This window comes from Dermacentor albipictus, chromosome 7 (genome assembly GCF_038994185.2).
Source record: "Dermacentor albipictus isolate Rhodes 1998 colony chromosome 7, USDA_Dalb.pri_finalv2, whole genome shotgun sequence".
Lineage (NCBI taxonomy): Eukaryota > Metazoa > Arthropoda > Arachnida > Ixodida > Ixodidae > Dermacentor > Dermacentor albipictus.
In genome coordinates, this window is record NC_091827.1 from 73477027 (window position 1) to 73496939 (window position 19913).

Sequence of the window (19913 nt, forward strand, 5' to 3'; positions counted from 1 at the left end):
TATGTTTTCACAAAATGTTCATACAGTTCATTCTTGTGCATTATCATTTGTAATATATCATAATTCACCCAGGGTTTTTGTGCCATGCACAATTTCCTTACCTTTCTCAAGGGAAAGCATTGATGATATATGTTTTAGGGTATCTATAAAATTGTTGTACACCATATCATTATGATTAGGTTCATTAGTACTTTCCCAAGTCTGCTGATTGACGGAGCTACGGAATGGCTCAAGTTGTCCTTGCGTGATTACTTCAGTGAAACGTTGCTCCTTTGCTGTATTCGATATGACGCAGTTCTTTCGGACTAACATGAACATACCGAAATGATTAGCGATGTCATTGATAGTGATATCTCCAATATTAGGACACTATACATGTTTGTTTTAAATATATCCAACAAACATTCACATATAGGTGTGACTCTCGTTGGCGTTGTTATAGAATATATGATGCCATTTGCTTACATGATTGTGTGAAGCCCATTACAAATACTCGCAAAAAACCAACAAGTTCACATTTATATCTCGTCCTGAAATTATGTCCAGGTTATGAGCATTGCCATATCCAAGAAAACTATCAATCAATGAAAGTTAGTGCTGTGCCCTTCCTGAAGGTGTCTATACCAAGCAGAAGACACTGTACTCCCCCTGCGCTAGCCAAGGACCTCATAATCAGCAGTGATGGCAGTGAATTAAATGAGATTTCGCATTAATTATTTTCTTTACAAGAATACCTACATTTAATTACGGCAGCAAAAAAGGACTGGTGTCCAGGAAACTGAAAGGTGCATGAATGTTCAAATCTTTCCAGCATTCTTTCAATCTAATCTTTGTTTCAGAGGGAGCTGGTGTTAAGATGAAACAGTGAAAAACGTGGTTTGTTAGCTAACATTATATCGTTAATGTCGGTCGGCGAAAAGTCCATGCTGTTCTGTACCTTCAATTAGAACCAGAGAAAGAAGAATTAAACTATTCTAGACAAGTATTCAATGTGCGCAATGGATACGACTTCCGACGTGTTTGACTTCCGGACAAAAATGTTCCCATTGGACGACCAGATTTGCTTCCAGCAACATTCTCTCTCTTTGGCGTTCGCCATTCCGAGCAGACTTTTGAGTGTTGGGCACAAGTGCTCGTTCACATATACTGGAACACGAGAAGCAAACGTGAGATCGATTGAAGTAACGCCTTGTTTCCTTGCTCTCTGTAGAAAACTGTACCATTTTTCACGGCGTGTAATGTGTATGACTATATTCGATAATTGATTTCCACCCTGAGATCGAACACGATGACACGTCTCAATTTCACTGTCCATAAGAGGTGCTCCAATGGCTATTGCATGCTTCTTAGTTCTTTCTAGGACACTTTCATTCGGTGAGTGCGGAATGCCCTGCACCTCAACATTGAGTCGCATGAAGTCTGCTCTCGCGTTCCCTTACACCAGCGCGAAGAATACCACGTTCATCTTGTTACACTTTCACCGCTGCCTTGAGTTTTACATGTTTTTTCGTACATAATTTAAGGAGGTCTTCATATATTTATAACATGTATTTATGAGGGAAAATCTAGACTTGATTTTTCTGATATCGTTCCTCAGGTCTCGGTCAAAACTTTCACGTGATTCTTGGATCTCGTGTTTATTTTGCGTTTTGTTTCGTGGATGAGTTTACTGAAATCTTTACACATGGCTAGTGTAACTGTGATACAAGGTATGATTAAGTGGTACAAGTTCAGTTATCGGGTGTTACAAAATGGCAACACACCCACAGCACAACTTTCATGGTCCGACGCACTCTTGGCAGCAACATCAGCGATAATAAAAAAATAATAGCACTTCCTGTGTTTAAGGTAATATGAACAGATCAACCCACCTGCAAAAATTCCACATACACTTGATTAGAAGATGCGCTTACGCCACCGCTGCCATGCAAAACTCACGAAAATGTCAGCGGCGATATGAGGTGAAATAAGTTTATTGCTGCTGCCGAAATTGTGATCGTTGCCCCCAATCATATATAGCACAATTATTTTTTTCTTTTATTGTTTCTTATACAAGACACCTTTGGTGTCATAGGTGAACCGAAAAATTCATCTTGCTTATATACAGGGTTTCCCAAGTACTACGCACCAAGATTGAAAAATACGCAAGTGCGACGTAGCTGAACAAAACCAACGGAATATTGTATGCCCTCGCTTGGAGATAATCAGATTATTGTTAGCATTGCGCCGAATTAAATTTTTCGTGATTGTTTAATCAACTTCTCAAATGGTATTAGATGAAAAGTATCAATTAGAAAAATGTAAACCAACATGAAGAAGTCCCGATACAGCTGTTTCTATATGCGTCCTACAAAAAAAAAATTTTCCGGGTGTGAAAGCAGGCAGGGGATACAGGCAAGGTTGCTCTACCGGCCAGTCTCGGGCTTTCTTTCACGCTCGGAAAACACTCTTATATAGCGCGTATATGGCAACGGAAAGCTGTATCAGGAGGTTTTCTTATTGCTCTACAATTTTCTCATTGACACAGTTCATGTAAATATAATTATTTAGAAGATGATTGTTAAATTATTTAGGACACAGTATGCAAATATGAGGAACACAAAAAATAATCTGCCTACCTCCAAGGGATGACTAACAACATTACCTTTGTTCTGTGCACCAACCCGGACGATAAGCACGAATGTATACCGAAGTGTACCCTCTGCGGTGGCCTTCATCCCGCGGCTGACAGAACATGCAAGCAAAGGTTCCAAATTCCGTTTGTAGTTAGAAAACTGAGAAGAGAACAGCACAAAGGCGAAAAATCCAAACCAACTGGGTCGCAAACCTCTCTCAAGCCGGCCCTTAGCAGCTCGCACAAATCCAGGAGCCCATCCCGAAACCCCGGCGGCGAGGATGGCGGCTACCAGGACGGTGCACCTCGCTAGGGTCAAGAAACGCTCACGGAAAGGGTAACCCTCCCAGGCTATAAATTGCATACCCAATATGGTGATGGGAAGACGAGAAACAGTACATTATTCACCAACAAATGTGCGCTCCTGGCCCACGATCTGAATCTTGACTCCAATACGGTAGAACACTCGCTCGTTGAAATCATCCGCAGCGGACAGCTCAAGACAAGTATATTTACGCTTAACATCAACAGTACACCCAAACACCTCAGGCAAAGATTCGCGGCAATTATCAACAGGGCCACAAGCAAGACCAAGACATTACCACTCCTGGTGGCCGGAGATTTCAGTGCTCCGCATGAAGCATGGGGGTACCAACAAACTAACCGTAAGGGCGTTGACCTATGGCAAACAACAGTCAATAATAACCTCACGCTTATATTAGATACGGGTTTTCCGATCAGGATCGGCAACTCCTGCTCTCCGCATACCACACCTGACCTCTTTTCATACGGAATGTGGAATAGGCATCTTGTTCCAACCTCCAAGTGGACCTTGACAGTCATCACGACATCCTGACCTCCTCCGTCAACGTGAGAAGGGGAGACGTCAAAGAATTCAATATTACTGATTGGGATTACTCTCGCAAGGTTAGGGAAGTGCGAGCTCAAACAGCAGTGGGCTAAACAGTTAAAGGAGGATATCAGCGCGGCGACAAAGAAAACCCAGACTGAACAGGAGGTAGGACTAGATGGATAGCCGCCTCGCTCATCTTTTAGAAGCTAAAAAGTCACTGTAGAACAGATGGAAAGGGCAGGAACTCAACCAAAGGCTCTGAAAAAAGATCGCGGAGCTCAACAAAACTATAGAAGATCACTGCCAAACCTTGAGCGGACAACAATAGGATGAAGTCTGCAATTCCGTTGATGGTCAGATGAGAGTTGAAGCTAAAGGGAACCTACTCAAGCATCTGCTCGATGATACCAATATCAAGTCAAACCAAAGACAAGTGATAGCGAAGGTTCTACACCAGGCATCACTATGACAGACATTGCAGATCGTACTCGAGTGACGAAGACTATCGCCCCTACAAAGGCGCGTCTTGCCCTGAGCTAGATAAACCCTTCAAGGCATGCGAAGTAAGGGAAGCTCTCCAGAATCTAAATGGCAGGTCGGCCTCTGGTCCTGATGGCATCCCCAACCGCAGCCTCAGAAACCTGGACGACTGCTCTATAGAATGTTGACAGAGGAGATTAATAGAATATGAGAACGAGGGGTTGTCCCGGAGTCCTGGAAAATGGTCTCGGTCATCCTCATTCCAAAGCCTGGAAGGCCTCCGAGTCTCTCAGACCTCAGACCCATTTCTCTTCACGTCCTGCATGGGGAAAGTAGCGGAACATGTCATACACAATCGAATTTCTAAGCAAATGAAGAAACACGGATTGTGTCCGTAGAACATGATCGGCTTTCGTCCGGCCCTGTCAACGCAACACGTGATGGACCTCATCATGTGTCATATCATTGACAACACTACGTGAGATATAAAAGGTATCCTAGGCTTAGACCTGGAGAATGCATTTGACAGTGTACCCCATGGTCACATTCTGAACTCCATCTCGGAGCTCAATATGGGAGACGCCTTCCACAGATACATAAGCTTGTTCCTACGGAATCGCAAGGCCACGCTCAAGATCAGTGACCTCAAGTCCGAGAATTTCAGTTTGGGCCCCAGAGGCACCCCACGAGGAGCGGTAGTCTCACCACTGCTTTTTAACATCACCATGAAGAAACTATCGCAAAGGCTCTCCAACATAGAAGGGATCATTCATATGCTCTATGCTGATGACATCACAATCTGGTGCCCTGGAAGAAGAGAAGAAGCCGTTGAATTAGACTTACAGGAGGCTGTAGATCAAACAGAGATGTTCCTGGAAAATACGGGGCTTAGATTCTCCCCGAGCAAGTATGAGCTCCTCCTCTACAGGCCAGTCAGGAGAGGTCCCAAACCTAGAGGCTGGAAACCGTTGTTTGAAATAAACATCAAACTCCCCACTAAAAGCGGCTGTACCATCCCCAGAGTAGATACCATTCGGGTCCTTGGCTTGTTCATCGAATCCAATGGCAGTAACAATACGAAGCTCAACAAGCTCACAGACAAGACTGAGAATGTGATCAGACTCATCAATAGAGTCTCGAATAGGCGCGGAGGCTGAAAGGAAGGCAACCTCCTCAGTCATATAGTTTATGTGGCAGCCATGCACAACTGGTATATCTGCGAGAAGAAACGAATAAACACGACCATTAGAAAAAATATAAAAACTACTAGGCGAGAACGGACCTCCTTATGCAACTAGGAGTGCACAACACATTGCACGAGATAATCGAGACCCAGGAGTCAGCCCAACTATCCCGTTTATCCTGTACCCCGGCCGGAAAGAAGATCCTGGCGGTTCTTGGGATCAACCCTATAATCACGGAAGAGCAGTAATATGAAATTTCAGAAGATCAAAGGAAGAACGTACGAGTTGCACGGTTTCCCCGTAATGTTCATCCTCAGGGCAACAGCCCTCGCCGTCCTCAAGCATACTAAGGACGATCCCTACTCGGAATGTTTTGTAGACGCAGCCCAATATGCACAGTCGTCAAGCTTCGCCATTGCCCTCGTTGATCACAACGGACAGATAGTGAGTGCGGCTTCCCTGAAGTGCTCAACACCAACCAGAGCGGAGCAGGTCGCAGTTGCTATAGCACTCCTAGACAACAGCAGATCACAAATCTTCACTAATTCGAGCTCGGCAGTCAGGGCTGTCGCTTCAGGATCCATCGCTGAGGAGGCTCACAAGATTCTCAAGAAGAAGATCATCTCTCCGCACACCATCACGTGGTTTCCAACTCACCGCGACCCCCAGCTTGACTCCTTTCCCAATTTCAATGACATCGCCCACTCCCAAGCGCGCCCACTAATTCACCGCGTGGGACCAGGATCGAGCTCAGACTCCGGGGTTCTCGAGTTTCGGGACACTCTCACTACTTTCAGGGAAATTACTACGCACTATCACCTGGGTAGGAGGACTTAGTCTCCCCCTCACAGCAAACTGGCTATACCTCTGGCGTCCACTTTACACATGCTTCAGACTAAGTGCTATCCAAACCTGGTCCTTTACCACACAATCACTCCAGAGACATTTAGCCCTACTTGCCCCGCCTGTGGACTGTTAGTAATATCGCACACATAATCTGGCGATGCCCCTCGATACAGGAACCCAATCGCATCAAAGAAGAAGAATGCAGCTCTGCCATCCAGAGCTCAGAATATGCACGTCAAACTGTCCAGCTACACTCTATTTGCATATCTTTAAATCCATATACATGGAAGTTTGGACGCCCGCTATGAAGGAATAAGTGGCAGGTTATCGCAGTATACGCAGAACGATGGGTTAATCGGGCTGCTGGATTTCCGGAGTGGTCTGGCATTCCTCGAAAAGCTAGACGCCACTTTCTAAAAATGGGGCTACTATATTGCTGATGTGTATGCAAAATAAAATGGGTAAAAGTTAGCTATATAACCTACGGAAGCGCTTGAAATTTTTATAGTAAAAAAAACCATGCGAACTTCTTAGGGATATGCGGTCAGCGTTTTAAAGAGGCTAGCTTCTTATTTGCTAATTAGTTTGTTTTCAAGTTGACAGACAGCCACCTAAAACGTGTTATGACAATTTATTGAGGATTAAGATTTCGACATTTCAAATAACCTATGACAAGACATGAAAAATTGGCAATGGTAACCTAACGTAGTTATTTAATGACTGCATGACTGATAGCATTGACGGCGTGCACGATTGAAGGCTACCACTTTGATACTGGACAAAGTGATAGTAGTCGCTAGTGACTCAATACTTCAAGCTTCTAGTTTTTATAGTTAAATCACTGTTTAAATGAGTTTGCATTTCAGATCTCAGATACTATGCTCTGCAAAGCACAAGAACCTCCAACCAAGCGTATCAGTAGGCATAACTCCAAAAATTGGCGTTGTCAGTTTGCAATGGTAATGTAACAAATAGAAATAAAATCAGTTTTTTCAGGGATACAGGTGATAACGTATAAGAACGAAGGATGCCATTTTCTTGATAAGCAAAGCAATTTGTGACCGTTTATTACTCAACCTTACTGTCCCCTAGCAACTATATATGATTCATCACATGTAGGAGTTTTCATTTGCTATACCGATGCTATGTCACATGAAACTGAGCTTTCCCTTGATGATCACCCATGACCTGTGGTAATCAGTCAGCAGCGGTAATGAAATCCATACTCCATTAATGACTGCTTGATTGTTGTCAATTATGAATTCCGCTGATGAATACTTCCACTGAACAAGTTAAATAAAGGATTCATTATCACTAATGACTGAATACTACCATTTCCCAGTAGGAATAGTTTATTCGCTAGTTTTATTACATTTATTTCATATCAAAGACAGTTGGGTGTTCAAAACAGGGAGGACCTAAAAGATTATGTTATAAACTAGTGAATACTAGTGACGGTAATCCTATTAGTGGTGAGCTGTAGACGCTTTATAAATTTCACAATACCCCGAAGTGTGATTGATAATTGATCTCCATAACGCCGTGTTCAATTGGAGGCTACCGAGAGCCTTGCAGAAAAAATATTTCGGTACACTAGTGATCAAAGCCTACTAGTGCTTAGTGATCACTGAATCACTCTAAGATGTTTCGGTTGATAGTGACGACGTCGTCGGGCATGCGTCGTTCCTTCGCTTAAAATTTCATGCAAACGTTTTCTTGACATTGTTTACTCGAGATTACCTCACCTAGAAATGTTTTATCAAGGGTTTTTTGATGTTCATTACAACGTAAACACACACGTTCCTTTAGTTTGATTAGGAGAGAAACGCATGTAATAGCCCGGCTCCATCCAACTACCTCACACAAAGCAGCAGTCCATCATAACCACTGAACCAACAAGATCATTTCCGCGAAGTATAAATTAGTTGTGTACATCAGTGTATATTCGGTTTCTTTACGATTTATCAATTCTTAGCAAGGAGGCAAGAGCGGGCTGTATGGCGTGTGATGTTCATGAAGAAATAAATTACATCGGACTTGTACCAACACGGTCAGCTTGCGAAAAGAATGGAACAGTGAACTCAAACCCCTAAAGGAAGCAGGTCTTGGAACACTGACCAGATTCACGTTAACTTATACCTCTTCTCCTGTCACTCACCAAGGCCCAAGAAAAGGTTCTCTGCATGTGCGCGCCAACCATGGAAAAAATAAAGACAAACAAATTGATGCCTCTGCCACGGAGCACAATGCAACCGGCTGCCTTCGTGCAAATTCTCAAATGAATTTTTACGCTTAGGCCATCTGAGATGCCAAGCGTGTTTCTGCATATACTTAAAAATGAACCCAGTACCGTCATTTAACAAGCGTTCATTAAAATGAATGCTATAGCATTACATGCCTCATTGCGCGAAAATCACGACCGAGACACGACCGAGACAGCGCAAAGTGTAAAAACACGTGGGAAATGCTCGGATTGAGGTCGAATTTCTCGGAGAGGTTGATGAAAAGATGGCAAACTAGTGAATTTGAAAACAATATTCCGTACATTTTTGCATGAATAGAAATTGATCCCGGAGCTCCGGCGTGCGATACAATCACGCTTTCCCATCGCCACGGCGGCTGTGCGGTTCTGGCTAACTAAATGTGTGCCTAGTGCAGGTGTCATCGTACATGTCATGTCGGAGCTCTCGGGCTGACTAAATATGTCGGCGGCACCATGTGATGAGTAAATAAAGTGGGAGTAAAAAATTCATCCTTCTGCAGCAAAATTACCCGGATGTTCACAGTGTGTGGCCAACGTATACGCAAACACATACCCCGAATCAGCAGAAAGAACTTTAATGGATGTCGAAAACATAAGTAGAGAATATTTCACCGCAGGAAATATAATCATTTCGAATTCCCTCACGTAAGCAGTCTTAGGTGTCTCTGCCTAAGTTTTTTGGAAATTAGCTTTTCAGGCTGCGACAAATGCAGCGACAAAAGTATGTTTTTGCTTTTTAGGACACCCGGCGTAGCCACATAATACCTCGGTCGACAAAAAATTTAGGCCAGGTGTGGGATGGAAGGCGGACGGACAAGGTGGTGGGGCAGGGTGTTTTTTGTTTCGTGAAATTCTGCACCCACTATCTCGTAGCAGGGCCGAGCCTCTTGTACGTGTATCAGTTACAGCATGACTGTTGATTGCTATTCGACCAGCCGGCCAGGGAAATCGCGCTGTGCGTTGAAAGTGAATGGGTTGGAGCTGCTTTTTTGGAATTCTGTTTTTCTTTCAGTAAACTGCGTACCTGATTACCCGAATTTTGTATACTTAAGGTTCGTACGCTTTTTTGACTCTCAAAGGCGGCATGATTCCGATGTATCTTTTATGTTTCATTTCAGTCTCACCATTGCATTTAATGATGGAAACAACCGCAAGAGCCACGATTATGTCTCAGCGAAGTTGATCACTGGTGAAATATTCTCGGTGTACATTCGTAACACGCCTGCGGGTTGGCTTATATATACGAGTTTTGAGGCAACGCCAGTCCTCGTGGTACATGAAGTCTATCATAATCTCATCTCGCCTATTTTCACCCCAGCAAGCATCCTAAGGGCGAATATTGTAAGTATGAATGAAAAAAGAAGTACTGATGTATCTTCAGCAGGGTTACAAATTCATTGTACCACCTACAGATCTCAAAGAATCGCTAAGGACCTCAAGCTCCCGGCCACCATACACGATATCGAGCCAAAGTATCGGTAGACTTTAATCATAAGGTTCAGGAGTTAATAACCGCTTTCACCACCCCCATCCTCATATATGTATGGCGGGAATACACGCACAGCAGAAACCAAGAAAACGAGGCAGGTAGATTTAATTATATCCGCGTAGACGCGTGCCCCCTTCACTAGCATGGAGCTCTTTGGCCATGCATAGCTCTTTCGCCATTAAACATCATACATTCATTCATACGATCAAAACGTTGGCCTTGTCATTATTTTAGAGCTCCACGGCGAAATTCTGTTAGTGTACTGCCCCAAGAGAGAGTATCGCCCTATTGTTCAGCTACAGGAAATTGTCATGGTAAAAGAGACCTGCAAGGTTATGCAACAATTTCGCGCTACCGCTACCTTTGAGCCAGGCCGTGTGCAAGCCTAGAAACCACTTTAACTAGGATTCCGCACATTCTCCTGGGTGGGAAGGCGAACTCGAATGACAAGGGCTAACTGACCTGATCTCGTCCTTGTTGTCTAGTACATTGAAAAGCGTCATATGTGCCAAACAACCTGCACATTAGGTTTTCTGAAAATTTCTGCCAAAGGATGTAACTTCAAATACATACTTTCTCATCAGCCTTATAGTTGATGCATCTAGTGGTAAATTCTCACATTGCGCGTCATAATTTGGTTTGCTGGGGGATTCCCATCCGCGTGAACATTAGCACACTGAGTGAAAGCTTCAGCGTTCATGTCTAAATTACTGCAGTCACGTGGTACTGGTCAAGCATTGTAGTCATATCGCGGCCATCATGAAGGCTTAATGACGTTCTTCGCGCAGTTTTGTGTGGTGGCGTGTTTTACGTGAATGTGGCATAAACTTGAATGTCATTCATATTTCGACAACAAAGCCTTCATAGCCGACTTCACACACATTTGGAGTATCTGGATTCTGCATATCTTCTAACCACCTCAAATAATAAAAGTCACAGGTATGGGCGTCAGCCTGAGCACAGAGCAAACTGTTAGATCGACTCCACAGGATCTCCATGTTTGGCAGCACGTACTACAAGTTATTCCCTGCGAAGTGTCCTCCCGTTGTTTCTACATGGAAGGCTCGATGTGACTCTTCCTTGGGTGTTTTCGCCGCTGACACTGGTGGCACGATTTCTTTGCGACGAAGGGCCGCTGTCGTTCTTGTTGGAAAGAAAGCGTGAGAAGAAAAACACAGTGCCACAAAAGACGGGCTGTGCGGCGACAATGCATACGATATGGCACCAGAGTAGAGCACCCGTCTATAATTAAACAAAGCATTGCATGAGCGGAGGCCAGTCTGTGTTGGCTGCTGTGAATCGCGCACACGCATCTACGGGCTGCATCTCGCGATCTCCCGATTAGCGAGGCAGTCACGCCACACTTCACTCCATTTGCAATGTGCTGCACGAGACAGATTGTCCGTGCCAGCAACATTAGTCACAGTGTTCTGTTCCAAACACTGCAAAGGATCGCACGAAGGAGAAGAAACTCCCTAAAAGAAGGTGGCAGAAGAAAAAAAGCAATATAAAAGAAAACATATTGCAGGTAGTGTTATGTTAACAGTAGCATAGTAAGTGTCCGATGCGACGCATGTAGTAGGTAAATACAAAATGAAATAAAACCACAGTCCTAATGAGATGACACATGTAAGTCTTAGTTTGGACACCAAACCGATTGATTCAATACATAAGAAGAAGTCCAGGGCATTGTGGTGTTTTGATGGGTAAGGCCAGGGACTCAGCTTCTCGGTCAATGTCAAGGGGCTATGGTCTGTCTTTTTGATGTTCATCGTATATTGATATCGCTCGTCTCTGTAGGCCGGGAACTCAGGCAGAATGTGCTCTAGAGATTCTACCACGCCACAGTTCTCAGAACGTGGATTTGTGGTCTGGCCAATGCAGAAAAGAAGATTGTTCGCGTACGCAGCGATAAGTCAATTCGGTGGTAGACGGTCTCCAGATGGCATTGTATACATTGTGGTAGCCTTGATTGGAGTTTTCGGTCAATGCTTGTGATTATCTGAAAATTAAGACCATCATATACTCCTCCAATGAAAAAAACATTGCTTCACTAAAGCTGCAGATTCAATTTTAAGGAAAAAACTTTTATAAATTTCATGCGATCATGTTCTTTGTGGGCTGCCTCATCCGGCTTTTCATTACCTATACTTCCACAATAACCTGGAAGCCTCTGAAATTCTATCGCATGTCCAACATTAGGTGCCATGTGGTGTAGGCATGCTATGTGCAGGGCCAAAATGTAATTTCTCTATTAAGTACTTTTTGTGCAAAGTTCTGCAATGCTTCTTTCGAGTGTGTTAAGATTGACTATTGTTGTTGAAGTTGCTATATTACGTATTTACGTAAAACGTATTTACGTATTACGTAAGAGATACGTGTAGAAGTCACATATCAAATTGACCAAAACAATTTGTTTTTTAACGAGGCGCCGTAGCAAAGTTCTTTTATCTGCATTGATTCTATGAAATTTTCTTCGCACACTCGTCAAATGTAAGTGCTTAAACAAACTCATTTACCTTTAAACGTCACTACGCAGTTGTTGGATCTGCTTGGTCATCCCATATTACCAGTCACGCTACACTGTTGTCGTCGTGAAGGCTAATGTATATTTAGTTTATAGTATAGTATATATATATATATATATATATATATATATATATATATATATATATATATATATATATATATATATAGTATTTAGTATATAGTTTATTTCATAATTTTGTAACCTACAAACCCACAAAATATAGTTCAACAAATTATTTGGACTAGACAGTTTTTATTTCTAATATCACCATCTTATGGTGACGCTTTATTCTGTAATATGCGTCTTTTTCACCGTTTTTGCAGGAATCTTCCTACTAAACCTAATTGGCGCCACTGCAGGAATAAACAGATTCTACTCCATAACTGGTGCTGCTTGTTTTCTTTTATTGTTTGTTTCTTCGGCTTTCGCATGCAATTATGAATTAGACGCATTTGTATCGCTGGAAGAGGAAAACTCGCGGCTCACCGACGCACAAGGACAGTGCTGCTCAGACCGATGTCCCGGTGAACAACAAAAACACGGATGACGATGTCAAATGGTCCTCATTCTTTGTCACAAGAAAAACCTGTCGAATGAGGAGAAACTTCAAGACCTAGACCACCCGGGTCACCAAAGAGCACCGACGGACCACCGGGGGAAATCCGGGAGGGAAAGCCAACACGAGATCACACCCAAGCACAGGACGCTACCTGCTCCCCCTCCCCTTGCCTGCTCAAAGACTGCTCTAAAATCGTAGTGACACTTCACCTGAGGCTGCCGAAGAAAAATATGACCAGTCCACATGTGGCGGACATTCTGATTACAGCATGCGACCAGCAAGTCTCAGGTACGCAATTGCCACTACGAATTGAGCCGGGTTCCTGCAAATTCAGAGCATCAACGTCGCACCAGTCGGCCCCAGTTTCGGTTCGCCGAATCACAAGGCTGTGCATCAACAGTAGGGTGAGCGCATACGCAGTGACTAGCAAAGGCATGACCAAGGGGATAATACACGGCTTAGAACCGAATGCCGCAACAGAGGAACTCAGGGCAAATCTCCGCAAACGAACACAAGAGACGTGAATTCTGGAACTTCGGATGTTCCGAAGGGCCAAAACAGCAGGTATCTTTTTTAGATAGACGGACTCCGTGCTTTGTCTCTTACAGAAGGGGTGAAATACCCTGCTATCCATACAAGGCGACCGCGCAAGTGTGCAAGGTCTGTCACCAAACGGCACACCGTTCCGACGTATGCCCGCAAACGCACACGGACATGTGTCATCCTTGTGGGCAAATAGATCCCATAGTAGGGAATGAATGCAATCCGCATGTGTCACATGGGGAGAACGACAGTTTACGAGGGATAGAACCTGCAAAAGGCTCCTCAAACCCCTTCCTAGCAAGAAATATAGTCCCGAAAATCTGCGCATTAGCAAGAAGGACTCCACACTGAGCGAGAGTATGCTACCACGCTGCTTCGGCGTGGAGAGAAACTCTTGCTGCTACCTATCGCCAACAACATGAATAAACGTGTCAGCGTCAAGGTCGAGGTCCCGCTAAGGAACACGACTCAAAACCCCACCAAACGACCAGCCCTCCCTACTCTCCTTAATCCAAACGCCAAAGACCAGAGCCCAAGGCCAACAACCCCCTACTAAACACCCGGCACTGACGAACAAGGTAAGGTGGGCAAGGATCATTTGTCCCTCTGTTCCCATAACTTCCAATCCAGAATATCGAAAAATTATTACAGAAAGGAAAGTTTACTTTTCCCCGAAAGCCTAGAGGAAATCGAACGAGAGTTGGCCTCCCTTAAAGCCGGGCTTGGAATTCTTGTGCCAGGTGTCACCCCGAAGAAACCCGAACAGTTCATGGCGGGGCCTACACCAGCTTCCATCGCGTCACCCTCGGCAGAGCCAGCACTCGAACAATTGGTGCATAAAGTGCAGATTATGCAAAACTTCCAACAACTCTTTTCAGAATTTGAAAATACGATATGCTACATAGACGGATCCAGTGACAAAGTTAAGAGTGCGACCAGTAAGAGGGCAAGCTCCAGCCGGGCTACGCTTGCGCGTAGCCCGGCTAGACAACACGCGAGCCGTCGTCAGCAGCCTCTGGATACGACAGACCGCGATGCATGGGGAGTAACGCTAGGACATTCCCCGAACACCTCGAAATCTGGCAATGGAAGGGCCGTACCTTTCACAAACGTTCCGCCCCACGACAACAATAATTGAGTAGGGCCAATTCAACCCGGCATCATGTGCTTACAGGAGATTGACACCCGACCTGTTAAACGTATTGACTACTACGCCATACTTAACCCAGAGTGTCCGAGAGCGGCGCCGATGGTGGCGAAGGGTGTAGCGAGGAAGCACAGACTCCACCACGGACTGCAGCATTCAGCAGCAAATTGTTACAGTGCTGCCGCGAAAGTGGAGCCAGTTGAAAGCCATTATAGTAAATGTACGCAGCCCGCCAAAAGAAAAGGACGTAGCTTTTTATATCTTGATTACAGAGGTTAAACTTCGCGCGAACGTGCAGGACCAACTTGTGCTGCTGAAAGATATTAAGGCACCGCGTACGAGTTGGGGTACAAAAACGACTCTCTCCAAGGAAGGGCTCTTGAACAAGCTACGAAAAAGCATAAGCTCCAGCTAATAACAGTACCGCTCTCTCCCACGAGACTTGGTGAAAGTGTGAGCAACGACACTTACCCTGAGCTCGCTTTAAGATACAACATACGGAAAGCGACCTGGAGGAATATAGCCGAAAACCTGCGTAGAGATGACTTTATGATTGCATATCCATAGCCTCCCCGAAGTTTAAACATATAAGAGGATTTGCAACGATTGCGGATTGGGTTAATTACAGGAAATATTCCATACCCAATAGCTCCCTGAGCAACGCCAGTGAATGAGCGAACTTCATCAAAGAGAGAGAATACAGAGAAAGGAAGGGAGGTTAACCAGAGGTAGTTCCCGTTAGCTACCCTGCACGGAGGTTAAAGTTAAGGAAGATAATAAGAAAAAGAGAGTGGATGGGGGGATATAGAGAAAGCGATACGAGCACTAACCAAGCGCGTACACTATAGAGAGGTAAGGGCGGCGTTAATAAGGTCTATCCTTAATCCCCGCAGACCGCAGGGACCTTATTAACGGGAGCAAAGCCTTCAACGCGGATTTTGTTTCAGAGCACTGACCTAAAGCTTTCGGTTCTGATAGTGTACGATTGTGCAACTGGTCCACTACTTTGCACATCACTTGTCTCCGGGCACTATATCTCAGGCAGACATAAATAATGTGTGTGAGCGTGTCTTCGCTGTTGCATGCGTAGCACGTCTGGCTGTCGGCCATTCCAATAAGGAAAGCATATGCGCAAACGCACGCAAACGGAACATGGTGAAAACGTTCGAGTCCCACAGCGGCAAAGTACGTACACGGAACATCAATCGCAGCCCAGCCGCATCATCTGTTCGCGAAAGTGGAATGAAAACTCGTTGACCACTTTCATGCGGAGATCGGGCGGCTTCGTCGGCGTGGTCGTTCCCACTGATGTTACAATGTCCTGAAAGCCAGTGAAAGATTATTTTGTGTCCCTTGTCATCGCTGTGATGATGTACGTATAGAATTTCTGAGGCCAGTTGTTCATTAGGTTCGTGGCGCATAGGGCCTTGTATGCAGTGAAGGGCTGCCTTGGAGTCCCTGAAGACAGTCCATTGTTGCGGTGGTTCCTGCTTAATGAAATCAAATGCAGCACGGAGAGCCGCGAGTTCTGCACCCGTCGATGTGGTCACACATGAAGTCTTTAATTCGATTCCTTCAGATTTTGTGGCGATGAAGAATGCAGCAGCAGAACTGTTGAGTTTCACAGAACCATCTCTGTAGACATGTTGCCGGAATCTGCGCACGTTGTGAATGTTTCTGTTTCTGTTTCTGTTTCTGTGAATGTTTCTGTTTCTGATGCCAATGGCAGATACGCCAGCTGTTGATAGCCACCTTCTACATATATGGGAAAGTAGGCAAACGCAAAAACATGGTAAAATAAAAGCTGCAACCTTAACATCCTTAGGAGAATCGCAGTCATGTGGTCGCAAGCCAATGAGTGTGCGCCAAAGCTCTAGGCAGAGCGCCGGGTTCGTTTTTCTTGACTCGCTTAGACACACACAAACTTCGTCTCAAATATAGGCTATACCACGCAGCATACTAGAACAAGATACCACCAAGATGGCTACCAACCACGCCTTTCAGTTTTTGCAAGCACTAATTACACTATATCACGGAAAGTAATAGATGCCTCCGTGCAACCTCGAATGGAGCGGACGAAAAAAACCAAAGTTAGATGCCCCAATAACGAAGACGGAGCTTATCGCGGAAGTGTAGGCAGCAAAGCGCAATACAGCTCTCGGACCAGATCAAATAAGAAACGCAATGCTGAGAAACGTGTCTGATAAACGTTTATAACAACACTCCCCTATTTCATTAATGAGAAAGTCTGGGAGTGCGGCACGGTCACACAGAGCTGGAGGGAGGCTAAAATGACCTGAATTCCGGAACCAGGAAAAGCGTCTACACTACAATACCTGCGACCAGTATCTCTAACGTCATCATGAGAAAACTATGAAAACCTAACATATTCGCAACTAAGCACCCACATGAACGGACAAAATCTTTTTCCCCGAAACAGGACCTGAAACTCAGGTCCCCATTCACTCCTGAAAGGACTCAACTTGTCAGGAAGGTTTCATTTCGTGTACATCAGCAGGAACATGCTAGAAGACAGAAAAGAGATGTATTATTGTCATTTCTTCAATAATTTTTTTCCTTATATTACAAAAAAGATAAAAGGAACCAGCAGATAAAGGCTGCCATTGAGTAGCTGAAGAAACACATAGCCCAATTACGTGTCTTTAAGCCAGCACATAGATAAAAATAAATTCATGCATGAAGTAAAAATAACCTATAATATTTATTTATTTAAAAATGATGTATGCTTCTGAATATACAACGTGATGTTGGGCTAGCAACAGTGAAGCCTGCCTTGTTTGAGTAGCACGTCAACGAATGAAAAATGTCGGTTTGGTAATTACGAAAAAAGGCTTAATTATTTAAAATTTCCAGAAAGAATTTACGACATTGCAGCTTTCATCCTCTCATTCATGTGTTTGCGTCTTTTTCAAATAAAAAATTGTCGACAGAGAATGTAAATTTTGTTTACCTTCAACTTTCTATCCCTCACTCATTCTATAGCTGTGCGGTTGGTGAATCCTGGGGACAGCAACATCACGAAGAAAATCGGCAGTTGTCACGAATCACCAACTGAGCTGTTTGCGGTTCAACTAGGAGCTCTTCAAATAACTACCGAACACTGTTTTTTTTATATATATACTAGGCACCTATTAGACTTCTCCAGTGACCTCTGTAGAGTGAAGCATTGAATGCATATTTTTAGTAGGCCTTTTAGAGTATTCAAAGGTTCAAATACAAATGGAATATTCCATGCTAATGATTCGTAGTTTTATTCGAAAAGGAACTATGCGGTATATAAAATATGGTATATTTATAGTTCTGTTCTGGGGTAAATGACGTTGTTCCCCGCCATCTAAACAAATTTACAAGACTTATCGGAAGTTAAACATCATCAATTGTTTTAGAAGCAATGCAGTATGAAAATAGGTAATACAAGCCCCATATTGTGCTTGTAGTTGACATCTGCCTGAGGACTGTATTTTTAGCTGTAGGCTGAGATTTAGTGGCTTGGAAGTCGAGTCGTGTGACTGGCTTAAGTTGTGCGCTACAATTTGTAGTGTTTTCGTTGCAGTGGACACTTTCTCATGTATAAAGCACAGAAGCCCTTCAGCAGGTAATTTTTTTGCATCCTTCAAACCTCTTTTGGTAATCACTTATTTAGCATTTTTGGTGAATAATACTCAGATACAGTAGGTACTCGTTTTGGCGAATAAGTACAGCAGGTACTCGCCTACCACGCTTACAACTGTGCTCTAGCGATACTGAGTTTCTGTAGAAACCTCAGTGACATAAGAGCACCTGCGCTCGATTCATCCCTCATGACGTATGTAGCGTCTGTGCTGGCAGATAAAAAAAAATGCTATGATGGGCTTCAGCTTGTGTGCGTTGGGCCTTACGTTTTCTTTCATAGTTTGCATTGTACACGTATATGGCAACGACTAATATGAATAAATTGGGTTGCATTTGAATAAATTGGGCCGCGGCTTGAATCCCGGCCAAAGCGGCCGCATTTCAATCGGGGCGACATGCGAAAGCACCTGTGGGCTCATATTTACATGTACGTTAAACAACTCCTGGTAGTCCAAATTATTCCCAAGACCCCCGCTATAACGTGCGTCAAAATGAAATCGTGGCTTAGGCACGTACAATCCCATAGTATTTCATGTGAATAAATAAGCGCGATAAGTTTACATTATTGAGTCTTAAGAAGAGGTACAAAAAATCGTGAGGAAACATAATTATTAGCTCAGTTTTCATGTACTGTTGCTTTAATATTGTCGCAAATATGAGTAACTGCTTTTTGACAATTTGTACCCTGGACAGACCTAGGAGACATCTAAATAAAGACACACTGAAAAAATTTTATCTGCGGTAATGGACTGTCGCAAGGCTTCTTTCACTACTTGGAAAATGGCTACAAAATGTGTTGCAAATCGGGAAATTATTGTGCCTGTGTTATCTTTTCATTTATGATCTGGAAATTTCAGCGAATATTTCTTCTCGGTTTAAAAATTGTCATCTTCCGTTGGATTATCTGACAAGAAACATTTCGTGAATAAAAAGTGAACCTTCATTTCCAGTTTTCCCGCATGTTTCGCAGGCAGATCCATTAGTCATCTTCAATTCACTTATAATTGTAAGATGCTGCACAGATAAAGGCGCTACGGAGTGATTCCTTTTTGTTTTTGCTCTGGACGCGAGCGAACTTCCAGCGTTTTATGACAAATAAAACGAATTAATTCATGGGAAAGCAGGAACACATGGAAAAGAGAAATTTCCAAGACAGGCCATATTTTAGGCACGTTCATGAAGCGCGCGCTGGCCGCAGCTGTATGAGCGCCTCTGACAAACTACACATGAGGGTCACGCTAAAAGGTGGCTTACGAATACACGCTGTTTCCGTTCTCTTGGACACTACACCTGTGACGTCATGAATTAGTGGTATTGTTCAGTTTGTGACGTGCTTTCAGTAGGATGACGGGCAAGCGACAGTGGTGTAAGTGGAACAGGCTCGTCGCTACGGCATTTGGCCGTGGACGATTTCGACGTCCCATGTCGATATGGCCTTGTGTGCCAGATCGATATGGCAACACTCCTAAATGAAAAAGTAAATTATGAAATAGAAATTCTTGAGCAAATGTATGAACTGTCCATTGTGCAGTTAAGACTAATAATTATTCATTTTTTGTGTTTGTTAACAGCCGCAAAGGCCGAACCTGCCTCAACGCGAAAGAAAATCTAACACACTTAGTCCTTATCGCGACCGCTATACAAGCAGAAGCACCACGTAATGCTTGACTCCTATTCTTCATCTTCGCCATGTCCGGATCCTAAGCACTTTCGGTATCGGTTTTTCGTTTTCTTCAACGTTTATTCCAATACGAGAGTGGCTAGTTGAAGTT

The 19913-nt window shown here is 43.8% G+C and overlaps 1 protein-coding gene across 3 annotated transcripts in view; it reads left to right on the forward strand.

The window, feature by feature from the left end:
- LOC135916087 (uncharacterized) overlaps window positions 1–12642 on the forward strand; it is a 113924-nt gene extending 101282 nt beyond the window's left edge. For 2 of the 3 annotated variants that reach the window (XM_065449316.2, XM_065449318.1), the window contains exons 8-9: window positions 9359–9581; window positions 12583–12642. In XM_065449316.2, the coding sequence (XP_065305388.1) occupies window positions 9359–9581; window positions 12583–12597 (238 nt within the window). In that variant the 3' untranslated portion in view covers window positions 12598–12642. Of the gene's footprint in view, window positions 1–9358; window positions 9582–12582 lie in introns of those variants that run through there. The other variant, XM_065449317.2, reaches the window with a different exon arrangement.
- The last annotated feature ends 7271 nt before the right edge of the window (window positions 12643–19913 follow it).